The following is a 14,453-nucleotide window of genomic DNA, read 5'->3' on the forward strand; positions in this document are numbered from 1 at the left end:
CGCCGCCCCCTTGGCAGCGAGGCCCGAGAGCGCGCGGGGCTCTCCCCGCCCTCCCTTCCCGCCCCGCGGGGCTTCTCCAGCAACACCCTCCCGCAGTCACAAGGGCCAGGAGGTGGGGCCCGAGGTTCCTCTATAAAGGGCCGAGGCGGCACCTCGCTGCCAGGTTCACCCTGCCCCACACGCACACGTGCAGCTCCGGACAGGAGGCGAAGTCCGGCGTGAAGCAGCGTCCCAAAGAGGAGCCGACGGGCGGGGGAGGCCGAAAGCAAGGTGCCTGACTCTGAGGCAAAGTCCACGCCCGGCCAGGTGCGCCGCCGCTCTCACACACGCGCGCGCCGCCTCCACCTGCGAGCGGGGAGAGAAAGGGCTCGAACTCGGCTCTCCGCCCGCTGCTCACTCACCTGGCGGCCCCCGGGCCCTCCATGAGCGCCGCCACCCTGGACTGCCTGGACTCGCTGTCGTGCTACAGGAGCTGGTCCTCCCTGGAGCCCGCCAATTTCTACGACGCCAAGGCGGGCGGCGCGCTGAGTCCTTCGTGCAAAGCGGGCGGCATGAGCGCCAGCGCCGAGGAGGTCTCGTCAGCAGCGCCCGGCGGCGGCGGAGGCAGCCGCGACCTGGCCGAGCTGAGCGCCGCCGCGCCGGCCATGTACGAGGACGAGAGCGCCATCGACTTTAGCTCCTACATCGACTCGATGGCGGCCGTGCCCAACCTGGAGCTGTGCAACGACGAGCTGTTCGCCGACCTCTTCAACAGCAACCACAAGGGCAGCGAGCGCGGAGGAAGCAGCGGCGGCGGCGCCTACGGGGACTACCTGCCGCCGCCGCCTCCTCCTCCCGCTCAGCACGCGCCCGCGGGCGGCGCCTTGGCCAGCCTGCTGCACGCCAGCGTCCCGCCGGGCCCGCTGCGCGGCGCCGTCAAGCAGGAGCCCGACTGGGGCGACGAGGCGTCGGGCTCGGGCTCGCTGCTGCCCTCTCAGATCGCCACCTGCGCCCAGACCATCGTCAACCTGAGCGGGCAGCCCACGCCGCCCACCTCCCCGGAGCCTCCGGGCAGCGCCTCGCCGTCCAGCTACAGCAGCCGCTCGTCCGGGTCGTCGTCGTCGGGCGGCAAAGAGCGCGCCGCCAAGAAGTGCGTGGACAGGTTCAGCCCGGAGTACCGGCAGCGGCGGGAGCGCAACAACATCGCCGTGCGCAAGAGCCGCGACAAGGCCAAGCGCCGCAACCAGGAGATGCAGCAGAAGGTGGTGGAGCTGTCGGCCGAGAACGAGCGGCTGCACAAGAAGTGCGAGCAGCTCACCAGGGACCTCACCAGCCTCAGGCACTTCTTCAAGCAGCTGCCCAGCAACCCTTTCCTGCAGGCGGCCACGGACTGCCGGTAACCGGCTGCAGAGGGAGCCGCCCCCCGGGCTGGCTCTGCCACAGACTTTGAACTTCTTCCAGAATACCTCAGAGCGAGCCGCACAGGACTGCAGCGGGGGCTGCGCGGGAGGGAGGGGGTGGCGGGGAGGAGAGGCCTGCGGCGGCGCCCCGGACTGGGCCAAAGGGCGCCTTTCCCCTCTCCGGACTTCTTCCCTGCTGAGGAAGAAGCAGCCTAAGCTACAAGGCCGGAAAGAAACGCCTCGTGAAAATGTGTTGCCTTTCACGTTTCTTTCTTCGAATATGGGCTAAGCTTGGGTCTTTTAACCACAAAACTTGCCAAAAAAAAAATAGATGAAAGAAAAAGCTAAATGTCTCCTTTTATCTTCCTAAATTATTTTTGTAATGATAGTTTTCGTTTTTCTACATCTTACTTATACGGATGCAGCTACGGTACTTTGTAAGAAGCACATGATTTGCAAATACTTTTTATTGTAAACAGCAAGAGGGGGGAAATAGACTGAGCATGCTCAAAACTTTTATATAAATTTTTACAGCATTTCTAAAAATAAAAAAAACTTTTGAATTTTACTTTTGACTTTGTATTTATTATGGTGGGGGCAGCTGCTGAGGGATGCAGCAAGAAATAGTGCTCCATGCAAGAGTTAAGTGTGCGGTTTCTTGACTTTAAGCATGTAAAAAGGCACCATGATTAATGCTGTGTTAAATGACATTTAAATGCCAGTTTTATGGTGGACAGATGCTAATAAAACGGGAGTTAAAGGGAAGGTATCCATATTGTACTCTACTCTTAATTGCAAAAACACACTGGCTGCAGATTTCTGCATCAGGGTGGGAGGTTAACCCTGCATAAGAACCAACTGTATGATCCTAACCCAGGGTTTCCTAAACTTGGGTCTCCAGCTGTTTTTGGACTACAGTTTCCATCATCCCTGACTGCTAGCTAGGGATGATGGGAGCTGTAGTCCAAAAACAGCTGGAGACCCAAGTTTGGGAAATCCTGCCCTAACCTGTAAGAGAGAAGCTGAACTTTAAGCACACACTCAGTGCAACTGCACACACACATATATTTGGGGGGAATACATAAAGGGTTGTAGCCAATTAAGTTTTACTCAGATTACACATCTTTAAATTAATGCACGTAAGTTGTTTCTGTTCATTAATTTCAGTTTGGTCTACCAGGACTAGCATTGGATCCACATGTCAGTTTTCAAACAGATACATGTACCCCATGTTTCCTGAAAACTGCCATCTTTACATCAGAGGGCAGCATTGCAAAGTGGTAAAATCTCAGTGCAAACAGAAGGTGGTTTGGTTAGGAGATTGAATAGCTAGCAGAAGTAAATTTAAGCAGTGATTATAATGACGCTTGTGAAGGCAAATGAAGCCACAGAAAGATTGAACCTGTAAACAAGAACACAAATATATGAGTAGTGTTAGTAGGACTTTTCCAGCTCTAAACATAACCTTGGCTTGGTTTCAAAATCTTGAACTTTCATTACCTCTTAACACAAATCATTGGGGGGAGGGGAGGGGAGGAAAGGGGGGTTGGGCCTTATTGTTGTTGCTACAGGGCCATGCTACTGGGTTACTTCAAATGTTGACAGCATTCCGGCACAGAAAACACTTTTAGGAACTGCTGTTCAATCTGCATCCAAATAGTCATACACAATGACCACACGCATGTATTTCGTTCCGTGTTTGTGTGTTGGGAAGTCATAGTGATGGCTTCCAAGTGCACAGCAATGTGCATAGCTGTAGCTTCATCACAAGAGGGTAGCATTTAAAACATTTACATCCAACCTTTCTGTCCATCAAGGAAACCTCCCTTTCCACTGCTAAAAACAATAAAAACGTGAGCCACTTTCATTTTGTTGCCCACAGAAAATATGCACGACCTAGATTTCATACTGCTTCTTGGCTAAAAGCCCCAAATAAAGCAGAACTATTACTCGTTTTAGAATTACAAATAGGTAGGCACAAACTTGAAGTCTCTAGGCACTGTTCTGAAAAATTTGGAATTTGATAATTAAAAAACAAACAAACCTGAAGTATGCATGCTTAGGATTCAAGATCCCAATATATTATCTCTATCTCTCTCCACCTCCAATACAGAAATTCAACACCTGAGTATGTGAATGTATGCAGGGAGTTCCCTGTTCTCTGCAAAAGCAGTTCATACACATACAAGACTTTGTATCACAACTATCACAAGAAAGTCCAGCTGTTCCCAGGATTTTACCTGACATTTGCAGGATTGTGGTATTATTAACATATATTATTATCACCAGCACCTGCCCTTTACCCAGGTTGGGTTAAAACATTTCAAGTCCAATTAAAAACAGTTTAAAGCAAACTTATTTTATTTTGTTTAGTGCAAAAAATTATTATGATTCCTTAAAGAAATAAGTGTAGATAAAATGACAATATGTTTAAAATCACAATATATCTGATATGGTTAGAAACTATTCTGAAGCCACTGTTCTTTAGTTTTTATGAACTATATAGCCCATTTATGTGAATTTGTTTTAAAGATACAACAGTTCAGTATTTATATTTAGATGATGGTTAATGCTGCACACATGCCCCCGACACCCTTCATCACCTCAGCAGGAAAAAAAGACTTATTTAACTCTTTGTAATATTTAATCAATTTTTGTAACAAATATAAATTAGCATTACTCCATGTAATATTAGACACACTGTTTCAATGCATACCATTCAGGAAAGCTTCATTAGAACATATGTTACTGGAGTAATAGCCACAGTTTATGTTAAAACGTATAGATAAGAAATTATTCTAAAATACCTCTTCAAACATGCATAATTGATTTTTACATCTACTGGGGGAGCTGGGGAGGATAGCTTGTGAAACCCATTACAAAAAATACCTTACAGATAGATCGAGACAATTGTTAGAAAAATACATTTCGCTTCAGTGCTCCAAAAATTACTTATGGATTATCAGAAAAACATACACAGTAGAAAAAGTACCATCACAATTAAGCATTTGCAAGTTCCACTGGTTTCAATGGCAGATGTAGAAGCACATCCATTTACCTTCTCTCATGGAAATCAATGGAAGCTGAACATGCTTAATATTGCCTGGCACATGCCCAATGTCCACGTTCAAAAAAATAGCAGTTTCTTTTCAGAGTAATCTCTTTTTAAAATGCAGTATTTATCATGTCTGCATTACACATTATATACAAGAATAGTCCATAAATAACTATATTACAAAGTTCATAGACAGAGTAGCAGACGGTATTTCCTTTAGTTTCCTCCTGCATCTGGGAGAACAATTTCTTCCAATCCAACATAGCTAGTTGGGCGGCTGGTTACAGACTGAACATAACAATATAAAAACCCCACCTCTTTTCCCAGCACACTCTTCACTTCATAACTCTGTAATGATAAAGCACATTCATTAAAACAAACAATCTTGTACATTTTGTCCCAGTCACCAAACAGCTGAAATATACCCAGTGCAAGGTGATACCCAAAGTAAAATTTCTTGTTTTTTCTTGCTCAAAAAGAAAAGTAGCATGCATAGACATCATTTCTGCAACTGCAAGTAGTTTTCAACTGCTTTTATGATCATGTTTTAATTGTTGTAACTAGCCTTGGTCAAGTGTGAAGGGCAGATAAATGTTGTTGTTGTTTGTTATTGTTATTATTATTATTATTACATTCCTAATGGGTTTGAAAATCAATCACTTTGATAAACAAATGTGAATTAAAATGTGATAAATACAGTATCACAAAAATTGCTTATTCAGGCTTGCTAATCATATATACACTACCCTGGGAGTAAGTCCCACTGAATGCAATGGGACTTAATTCTGAGTAGACATGTACAGAATTGTTCTGTCTGTGTTCAATTTAAGTGAAAACCAAACTGCCTCTAGGGAACATTCCAAGCATCCAATAGAAAGGATCTTTAGACCAAAAGGTGAATCAATTAATATTTGTGTTTTCTACAGAGACAGTTGTTTTTATTGATGCTTCAATAAACTTAAACCATTATCAATTGCCCATGTTCACTGCACCTTCATGTGACACAGCCCACTTTTAAATGTCACCCTTTTACAGCTAGAATGATGACATTTCAATTTCTTTAATCAATGTGTTTTTAAGTATACATACCCCATTCTCAGAGGGGGAGGACTCCAGGAGTGAAGAAATTGTATTTTGCAGCAGCTAATATAACACATGGAGATAAAGAAAAGAATTATGTTAAAATTTTATTTGGCCACATAAAACAACAACAGTATTTAGTAAAAGTTAAAATTGTATGCCTATAATGATCTGTCCTCTTGATTATGATAAAGCCAAACAGAAATCAGCTTATGTCCCTTGAGGTCTAAGTTTCCAACAAGTTGTATTATACGTAACATGATGATGATCCCAGTAAAAACCCTCAAATAAATTTCCCCACATTTAAGACCTTAGAAATTATTGCAGAAATATTATTTTAGAAAAGAGTTGCACCGTGGATTTATAATTCAACAGGACATAGCTGACAGACTCAAAACTTTGTTAAATCTTGAAATTCAATAGGTGGCCTTGGGGAAGCAGCTCTATCTTGTCTTAGCCTCATAAACAACCTTGTGAAGTCAGAGTGAAAGATAAAGACACATTGTAGCCTGCCCTGAGTCATCATGATACAAATGAATAATAACATTGGAGCAGAGCTTTAAATTCTTGTCCCTTCTCCCATTGGGCAAGGGTGGCTAATGTGTGAGGCTCCAGATGTTGGAACACACAACTTCCATTAACCCTGACCATTGGCCCATGCTGGCCAGGAGTCGGAGACAAACAACATGTGGAGGGTTGAAGGCTACCAAACCTTGCCATAGAAATAATACTAGTCCTTGGTCCGTATATACTTGGAAGTATTTCTCTAGAAATTGGAACTAACAAAGGAGCATCTGTTACATTTGTTTCTGAAGGCCTGTAGTCCAAATTCCAAGGCTTATCACTCCACATGGCAATCCACCCCTAACTCTTTACAGATCAACCAAGTTCATCTACATTATAAATGTTCCATAAAAAAGGGTTCTGAGCATTGCAATTAAAGAATATCTTTCTTCAGGTAAGGTTGTTCATTCCAGAAATTGGCCCACAAGTCTCAATACAATCCTATTTCTCTGTAAGATATGAATTGGTAGAGTCTGTGTGTGTCCCCAGCCAGTGCCTGGATGCAGTCATGGGTCAGATGACAGCTCATCAACTGCAACTCAGTCCTGTCAAGACAGAGACCCTGTGGATAGGTGGTACCCAGGAACTGGGCTGCACTCCCTCTGAAAGAGCAGGTACATACAGTAATTTGGGAGTGCTCCTAGATCCATCACTGTGAAGACAGATCAAGGTGACCTCAGTGGCTTCTTTGAGTGCCCATTACCAACTTGGTTTGATATGTCAAATTTTACTGAATGTCATATTGTTATTACTTTTTTGTTAAACAGCTTATATATTAAGCTGTATTTTTTAAAGGACATAAATCTTATAACCTGTACTTTGTTCTTCTCATACCTTTACTTTTACTGTGCATAGTGGTCTGGACTGGCAGTGCAGAAAGACTTCCAGGTGCATCTTGAGAACTGGTGAAGTTATGGCATCACAACATTGGTTGCAGTAGAGCAAGCCTCTGAAATACAGGGAAAGGTCCGTGTTATACATGCATCCAGCACCTCATTTTTCTTTATTCCTTTGACAGTTTGAAGGTGACCAAAATCATTCTTCTTGATGTGAATTTTGATCAATAGCTGGGAGAACTAAAAGCTATCTTTCCCCCATGTTCTCTTCATGCTAATGCCAGAGAAGAAGGAATCTGAAAAGGAGAACAGGGGTAAGAGGGGAGCTTAACCTTTCCATCCTCACCAATTATCCCCCCTATGCTCCCCCCCAGCAAGGCTCAAAGACCAAAATTAACCCAGTTTAAGGAAAAACTAATTAGGAAGGCACATACATGTAAGAGAAGCAGCAGAGTTAAGTACCCCTCAATCCTACCCTGCTATTTTATTCCAATATTCCAGCAGTAATGTCCTTAGGAAATTTTGTTCAGGGGTTATTTGTTTTTATATCTTTTTTTTAACGTGCTCTTTTGCCAAAAAAGCTCCCAGAGTGGCTTACATAAGATTACTAAAAACAAGCTGTTCCCTGCCCACAGGCTTACAATCTAAAAGACACGTGGGGGGGGGAAGGGGGGGAGAGGGGAGGATGAAGAAGAAAGAGGCAAACAATGCAGGCACCAATTCTTCAGGTAACGTTATATCCAGCTGAAATACAGTGGTACCCCGCAAGACGAACGCCTCGCAAGACGGAAAACTCTCTAGACGAAAGGGTTTTCCGTTTTGGAGGCGCTTCGCAAGACGAAGTTCCCTATGGGCTTCCTTCGCAAGACGAAAGCCCATAGGGAAATCTCCGGAACAGCGGGGAAGCGCCTCCGCTGTCGCCCGCCAGCATTTTAAAAAGCCCCGAGACAGCGGGGGACTTCTCCGCTGTCGGGGCGATCTTAAAATGCTGGCGTGCGGGAGCGAGGCCTCCGCTGTCGCCCGCCAGCATTTTAAAAAGCCCTGGGACAGCGGGGGACTTCTCCGCTGTCGGGGCGATCTTAAAATGCTGGCGGGCGGGAGCGAAGCCTCCGCTGTCGCCCGCCAGCATTTTAAAAAGCCCCGGGACAACGGGGGACTTCTCCGCTGTCGGGGCGATCTTAAAATGCTGGCGGGCGGGAGCGAAGCCTCCGCTGTCGCCCGCCAGCATTTTAAAAAGCCCCGGGACAGCGGGGAACTTCTCCGCTGTCGGGGCGATCTTAAAATGCTGGCGGACGGGAGCGAAGCCTCCGCTGTCGCCCGCCAGCATTTTAAAAAGCCCCGGGACAGCGGGGAACTTCTCCGCTGTCGGGGCGATCTTAAAATGCTGGCGGGCGGGAGCGAAGCCTCCGCTGTCGCCCGCCAGCATTTTAAAAAGCCCCGGGACAGCGGGGGACTTCTCCGCTGTTCCGGGGCAATTTAAAAGCTCCGGACCATGCCCCGATGCCGGGCGGCGGACGGGAACGCCTCCCCCCGCCGCCCGCCATCGGGACCATGCCCTGATGCCGGTGGACGGGCGGGAACGCCTCCCCCCGCCGCCCGCCATCGGGACCATTCCCCGATGCCGGGGGCGGGGCCGCGAAGCCTGGGCGCGCTGATCTCAGCGCGCCCAGGCTTTGGCATGCCGGCAACTCTCCGCAAGCTGCGGCAGCGCTGCCGCTGCTTGCGGAGAGGTCTGCGAACCCTGGGCGGACATCTTTTGAAGGCAGGGGGGGAGCAAAGACTTTTGCCCCCCGCCAGCCTTCAGAAGAGGTCCTGGACCTCTTCTGAAGGCCAGCGGGGGGCAAAAGTCTTTGCTCCCCCCTGCCTGCCTTCCCGGGAGAGCGGAGAAACGCAGCACGTTTCTCCGCTGTCCCGGAGGGCTTTTGAATGCAGGCGGGGGGAGCAAAGACTTTCGCCCCCCCCCCAGCCTTCAGAAGAGGTCGGGGGACAGACTGTCCCCGGACCTGGTCTGAAGGCGGTTTCCCTAGGAACGCATTAATTGATTTTCAATGCATTCCTATGGGAAACCGTGCATCGCAAGACGAAAAACTCGCAAGACGAAGAGACTTGCGGAACGAATTAATTTCGTCTTGCGAGGCACCACTGTAGAAACAACTCCAAAAGGAGAAGCTCAGTGGACCTGGTCTCTCAGCAGAGCTGATGGAGGAGCCATACCTTCCATGCCTCCTTATGCTACAGCCTGATGGAATGCATTGTGAACAAGGAGATTATGAGAAATCCATCCTGTGTTGTTTGTTCCCAGTAATATTCATAGAGATACAGGTTTTGTTCTTAGTTACAGCAACGATTGACAGATCCATTCCCTCTGGTTCTGTCTAACCCTATAAAATGGCATCCTGTGGCACTGGATTACAAATGTTATGTGCTGCATGCACGAAATAGTACTTTTTATCTCTCCCAGATATACTGCCAATCAATTTTATTGGATGGCGAAGAGAACAAAATGTCTTAGGAGATAAAATATTTCCCTTTTATTTTCTTCATGCTATTCAGTTTTATAAACCGTCACAGCTCCAAGTGAGCCCAGTCAGTGTCCATATGCAGAGGGTTTAATAGAGCCATGCTTTGCCCCCTTCACATTCCCCATCCATTCCTCTCTTCCTGAGGTCCAGAGCTTGTGTTATTTGATCAAGCGGAGGGAAGGAGATGGACAGAAATTATAGGAGACATACACATAACTCCCACTCTCTGTAACGTCCAGTCGTGCTGCTTGCATGTGCATTGGGAAGGAGGAAAGAAAGCATAGTGGGAAGTCCTCTATATCTGGGCACGCTGCCTATATGGGGAAGACTCACATCCAAGTATTCTGATGCTTCTTTGAGAAACAATTGGCTGGGTAATTATATTAAAAAAACCCGAGGGGTGTAACATTAAAATATGAGATATATCTCTGTACCACAACTTTTAATCCACTAGATGAAATTAAATAGAAACACCTTTGTAACATCTTGATCAAAATTTGGTGAGGCCACAAATTGCCCAACACTACATTAAGGGAACTTTTCTCCTATCCCTTTACTTCTAAATTTCCTTACAGCCTTTGGCAATGCACTCTGTCAAAAGGCTGAGACTCCCAAATATACAGTGCACAATAGGACTGCCCTTATCTGTATGTCAGTTGGCACAAGCTTGTTCTTACCTGTCTTGTGGACGCTGCTCTACTTTCCCATTGCCACATCTGTTACACGCAGGCCATGAGAAAGCAGTTCTTTCATTAACACCAGCAACAGTGCCTGGAAAAAAGAAAGGAAACGTTTCTAAAGGCTTAATAGCCATCAGAGGTGACCAAAGCTCTTGGCTTGTTATAGGATGGCTCCTTTTTCTCTGCCAAAATTAAGCATTTTTTTCATAAAGCGGGGGCAGGGGGGATTTCAGGTATATGACAACCTGTTTCATTTTTGAAAATATCTTTAGATTAGCTTCACAACATCTAGAAACCATTTTTCTAATGCCATTTATTTAAAAGCCCCATCAAAGGCAATTCACATGTTTTCATACACAATGGGGATGCACTACCAGAAGATGTAGCAATGGCCACCAACTTGGGCAGCTTTAAAAGGGGAGTAGGCAAAATTATGGAGAATAGAGCTTCCATTGGCTACGATTCATTATGACTGTGTACTACTTCCAGTATCAGAGACAACATTGTTACAGAGGTTGTGTGCCACTCCTATCCCTGTTGAGTGGTAGAGGGAATCCAGGGAATTTCCAGGTGCTCACCCAGGGTCTGTGTTCCTCTTAGAATCAAGATGAGGCGGAGACTGTCATAGCTTTAAGAAAAATGATTTATTCACATATTTAACACTTGAGTTTGGATGGAGGGAGTCCTGCTCTTACAGCACGGTCATCTCAAGAGAGGCTTGTCCCCACGGCAGTGCAGCTCTGGAGTCCAACGCATTGCTCCCAGCTAGCCTGACAGAATGGTTCTATTTTTGTTCTTCCTTCTTGTTCCCAGAACACCTTGCTAAATACTCCCTTTTCCTGTCACCTCACACACACATCTGGGCAACCTCTGTCCGCCCAGGCCCAAGGATTCCTCTCTCCAATATGGGCCATCACCACCTTTTGTCATGTTAACATCTCGATCCCAGAGGAGGATTGGAAAGGAAGTTTAGCCTGTGTTTTCCATTGAGCTGGAATCTTCCCTTCAATGCTCCAAATATTAGCTAAATCCTGACATTCATTAATTTCTACTATAAACTAATAGAATCTAGTACCCCAAATCTGTAACAGTATGTTTCTGAATACTAGTAATGATAGACAACTGTTGTGTCTGTGCCTGCTTGTGGGCTTCTCATAAGCATTAGGCTGGCCACTGTGATAACAGTATGCTAGAATAGATGGGCCTTAGGCCTGCTTCAGCAGGGCTCTTCTTATGTTCCCACCCAACAGCTTTTAAAAATTCTGTGACTATTCTACATTTCCGCATTAGAGAGCAAATGTTCTTAGTCACAATGGTTTCAATCCTATATCTGGAAAATGCCAGAGGGATGGGTGTGGAATATCAACAGATAAGATAGCTTTCTTAAAACATTTACAATGGTCTAAAACCGGGACTTACTTTTTATTTATATCCACATAATTGGAAACTAAAACCGCTAAAAAACCCTGACATACGTGACTAGAAACATTAGGGAACCGAAGGTCAGAGAGATATTCTGGATCGCGAAGCATTGTTGCCAAGTATTATAAAGCAAATAAATTGGGTATTTTATGGGAAGGCTAGTAAAAAGATTTAGAACAATGGCGATTTGTTGATCCAAGCAGTAAACATTAAGGATGTAGCACTGTTTGTGAGCAAAACATACAAATGGATAATCTTGGGACACCTGCAAGTAAAGGGATTACAGTTGCCAAGCCTACAGTGTTTATGTCAAAGGCCAATCACCTAGTAATCCTTGTTATGTTGAGTAAGAGGCACTTAATTCTATGGTAAACTAAAATGTTGGAGAATCAAAACTGGCGAAGTCATGTATACTGGAGTAGCAAGGCTGGAACACTTTATTTAAAGTGAAAAAAAGGAAAGCATCCATGTAAGACTTTTTGTTGCTTCATATCCAATCTTAGGAGTTTCCAAAACATTTTAGGATTGACAGCTATTTCCAACTGTATGTAAAAAAAAAGTAGTAATTCTCAAGGAAAGCCTGAACCACAGTGAGAAGCATCAATAGATTAAGTGCAGCAGATTGACTGGTCACATTTGCATCTCACTTTCCCTCTAGGGAACTCAAGCTGGTAAATATTGGTTTTCCCAAACTTATCCTTGCATTGATCCTGTCAAATAAGTACCGTATTTTTCGCTCTATAACACGCACCTGACCATAACACGCACATCGTTTTTAGAGGAGGAAAACAAGGGAAAAAATATTCTGAATGAAACAGTGGACGTATCATTTTTGTGCTTCATGCTGTGGCCACAGACATGTGATCTGATGGTGAATTTGGGGTGACCCAATGCAAAAATCCTGAGAATCCCTGTGGATCCATGCTTTGTAACCACGTTTTTGCACCATTGCAGCCCCAGGCAACAGTGGGTGCGTGATTTTTTTGGGGGGGCAGGCTGTAGCCATGGACATGCTATGTGCTCTGATGGTGAATTTTGGCTGACCCAATGCAAAGATCCTGAGGATCCATGTGGACCCATACTTTTTAACCACGTTTTTGCACCATTGCAGCCCCAGGCAACAGTGGGTGCATGATTTTTTTTGGGGGGGACAGGCTGTAGCCATGGACATGCTATGTGCTCTGATGGTGAATTTTGGCTGACCCAATGCAAAGATCCTGAGGATCCATGTGGACCCATGCTTTGTAACCACGTTTTTGCACCATTGCAGCCCCAGGCAACAGTGGGTGCATGATTTTTTTGGGGGGGGACAGGCTGTAGCCATGGACATGCTATGTGCTCTGATGGTGAATTTTGGCTGACCCAATGCAAAGATCCTGAGGATCCATGTGGATCCATGCTTTGTAACCACGTTTTTGCACCATTGCAGCCCCAGGCAACAGTGGGTGCATGATTTTTTTTTTGGGGGGGGGGACAGGCTGTAGCCATGGACATGCTATGTGCTCTGATGGTGAATTTTGGCTGACCCAATGCAAAGATCCTGAGGATCCATGTGGATCCATGCTTTGTAACCACGTTTTTGCACCATTGCAGCCCCAGGCAACAGTGGGTGCATGATTTTTTTTTTTGGGGGGGGGGACAGGCTGTAGCCATGGACATGCTATGTGCTCTGATGGTGAATTTTGGCTGACCCAATGCAAAGATCCTGAGGATCCATGTGGATCCATGCTTTGTAACCACGTTTTTGCACCATTGCAGCCCCAGGCAACAATGGGTGTGTGATTTTGGGGGGGCAGGCTGTAGCCATGGACATGCTGTGTGCTCTGATGGTGAATTTGGGGTGACCCAATGCAAAGATCCTGAGGATCCATGTGGATCCATGCTTTGTAACCACATTTTAAGTGGGGAGGGAAGGAAAAACACAGAAGGCTAAGAATGCAGGAGAGGGCTATAACGTGAGGAAAGGAAGGCAAAAGTTTCCCCCCACCCACCCACACAAGCCAGCCAGCCTGCGCTCTCTCTCTCTCCCTCTCCCTCCCACCAGCATGACAGAAGAAAGCATTTTAACTGCATTAAGAACTATTTAGCAGCGAAACCTAAGCTTTGCCATCCCTTAAGAGGTACAGACACTGTAATCTTCCAGATCGCATGAATTTACAGGCAAAACACTGTTTAAGGATTTCATCCTTTTAAATGGAAGAAAGCATATTTGAATGCTGTGTGTCTCCAAAAACAAAAAGCAGGAAGTCAAATCAGAATTTTAAGCCGAACCTGTAATCTCTCTTCCCTTCACAAACATTGTTCCCTCCGGAGCAGGGAGAGGATAGAACGAGGGACGCTCTGCTCTCCCCTCTACTTGCCTGGAGGGGAGGGGCTTTCCCTGCTCTTTGTTCCGTTTGAGCAAACACAGTAACGAAACAGAGCAGGGTGGGCAGTAAGACCCTGAGGCAGAATGCAGGAAAGCCACCACTTCCTCTCTCACGGAGCTCCCTTCTCCCTGAAGCGCGGTTTGATTTTTGCCTCATTTTTCGGCTCCAGGGACCACACATTCGCTGCATAACACGCACAGACATTTCCCCTTCCTTTTTAGGAGAAAAAATCTGCGTGTTATAGAGCGAAAAATACGGTAATACCTCTGAGATGACATTATGAGATAACACAATTATGTTGGGTGACATAATGAGGTCACCAAACCCCACTCCCTAATTAAGCTGAATTCCTGAGCACGGATTTCAATTCCGACCCAAGCCAAGCACTCTAGCTGCTCCATCACACTGGTATACAGAAGAGGGGAAAACATCAACTGAAAGCAAGTGCTATACTATAACTGCAGCCATTTACTGTAGCTTTACTTACATCCAACCAGCTAGGTGATGCTGCAGAGTACTGTACTCAAAAGTGACATAGCTCACAAA

General features: G+C 46.0%; 2 protein-coding genes across 8 annotated transcripts in view; one reads left to right on the top strand and one right to left on the bottom strand.

Moving 5' to 3' along the window:
* The first annotated feature begins 149 nt into the window (after nt 1-149).
* On the top strand, nt 150-1,947 carry CEBPD (CCAAT enhancer binding protein delta). The gene has a single exon (XM_028737021.2). It carries the CDS (start codon nt 423-425, stop codon nt 1,377-1,379), a length of 957 nt encoding a protein of 318 aa, XP_028592854.2. The 5' UTR covers nt 150-422; the 3' UTR covers nt 1,380-1,947.
* A 1,770-nt stretch (nt 1,948-3,717) lies between these two features.
* Nucleotides 3,718-14,453, bottom strand: part of SPIDR (scaffold protein involved in DNA repair) — a 170,331-nt gene continuing 159,595 nt past the window's right edge. For all 7 annotated transcript variants that reach the window (XM_077933043.1, XM_077933042.1, XM_077933039.1 and 4 more), the window contains 4 exons: nt 10,114-10,207; nt 6,913-7,027; nt 5,524-5,577; nt 3,718-4,782 (listed from right to left, as the gene is read on the bottom strand). In XM_077933043.1, coding sequence (XP_077789169.1) covers nt 4,651-4,782; nt 5,524-5,577; nt 6,913-7,027; nt 10,114-10,207 — 395 coding nt within the window. In that variant the 3' untranslated portion in view covers nt 3,718-4,650. The remainder of the gene's footprint in view (nt 4,783-5,523; nt 5,578-6,912; nt 7,028-10,113; nt 10,208-14,453) is intronic.

This window comes from Podarcis muralis, chromosome 8 (genome assembly GCF_964188315.1).
Source record: "Podarcis muralis chromosome 8, rPodMur119.hap1.1, whole genome shotgun sequence".
NCBI classification, from domain to species: Eukaryota; Metazoa; Chordata; class Lepidosauria; order Squamata; family Lacertidae; genus Podarcis; species Podarcis muralis.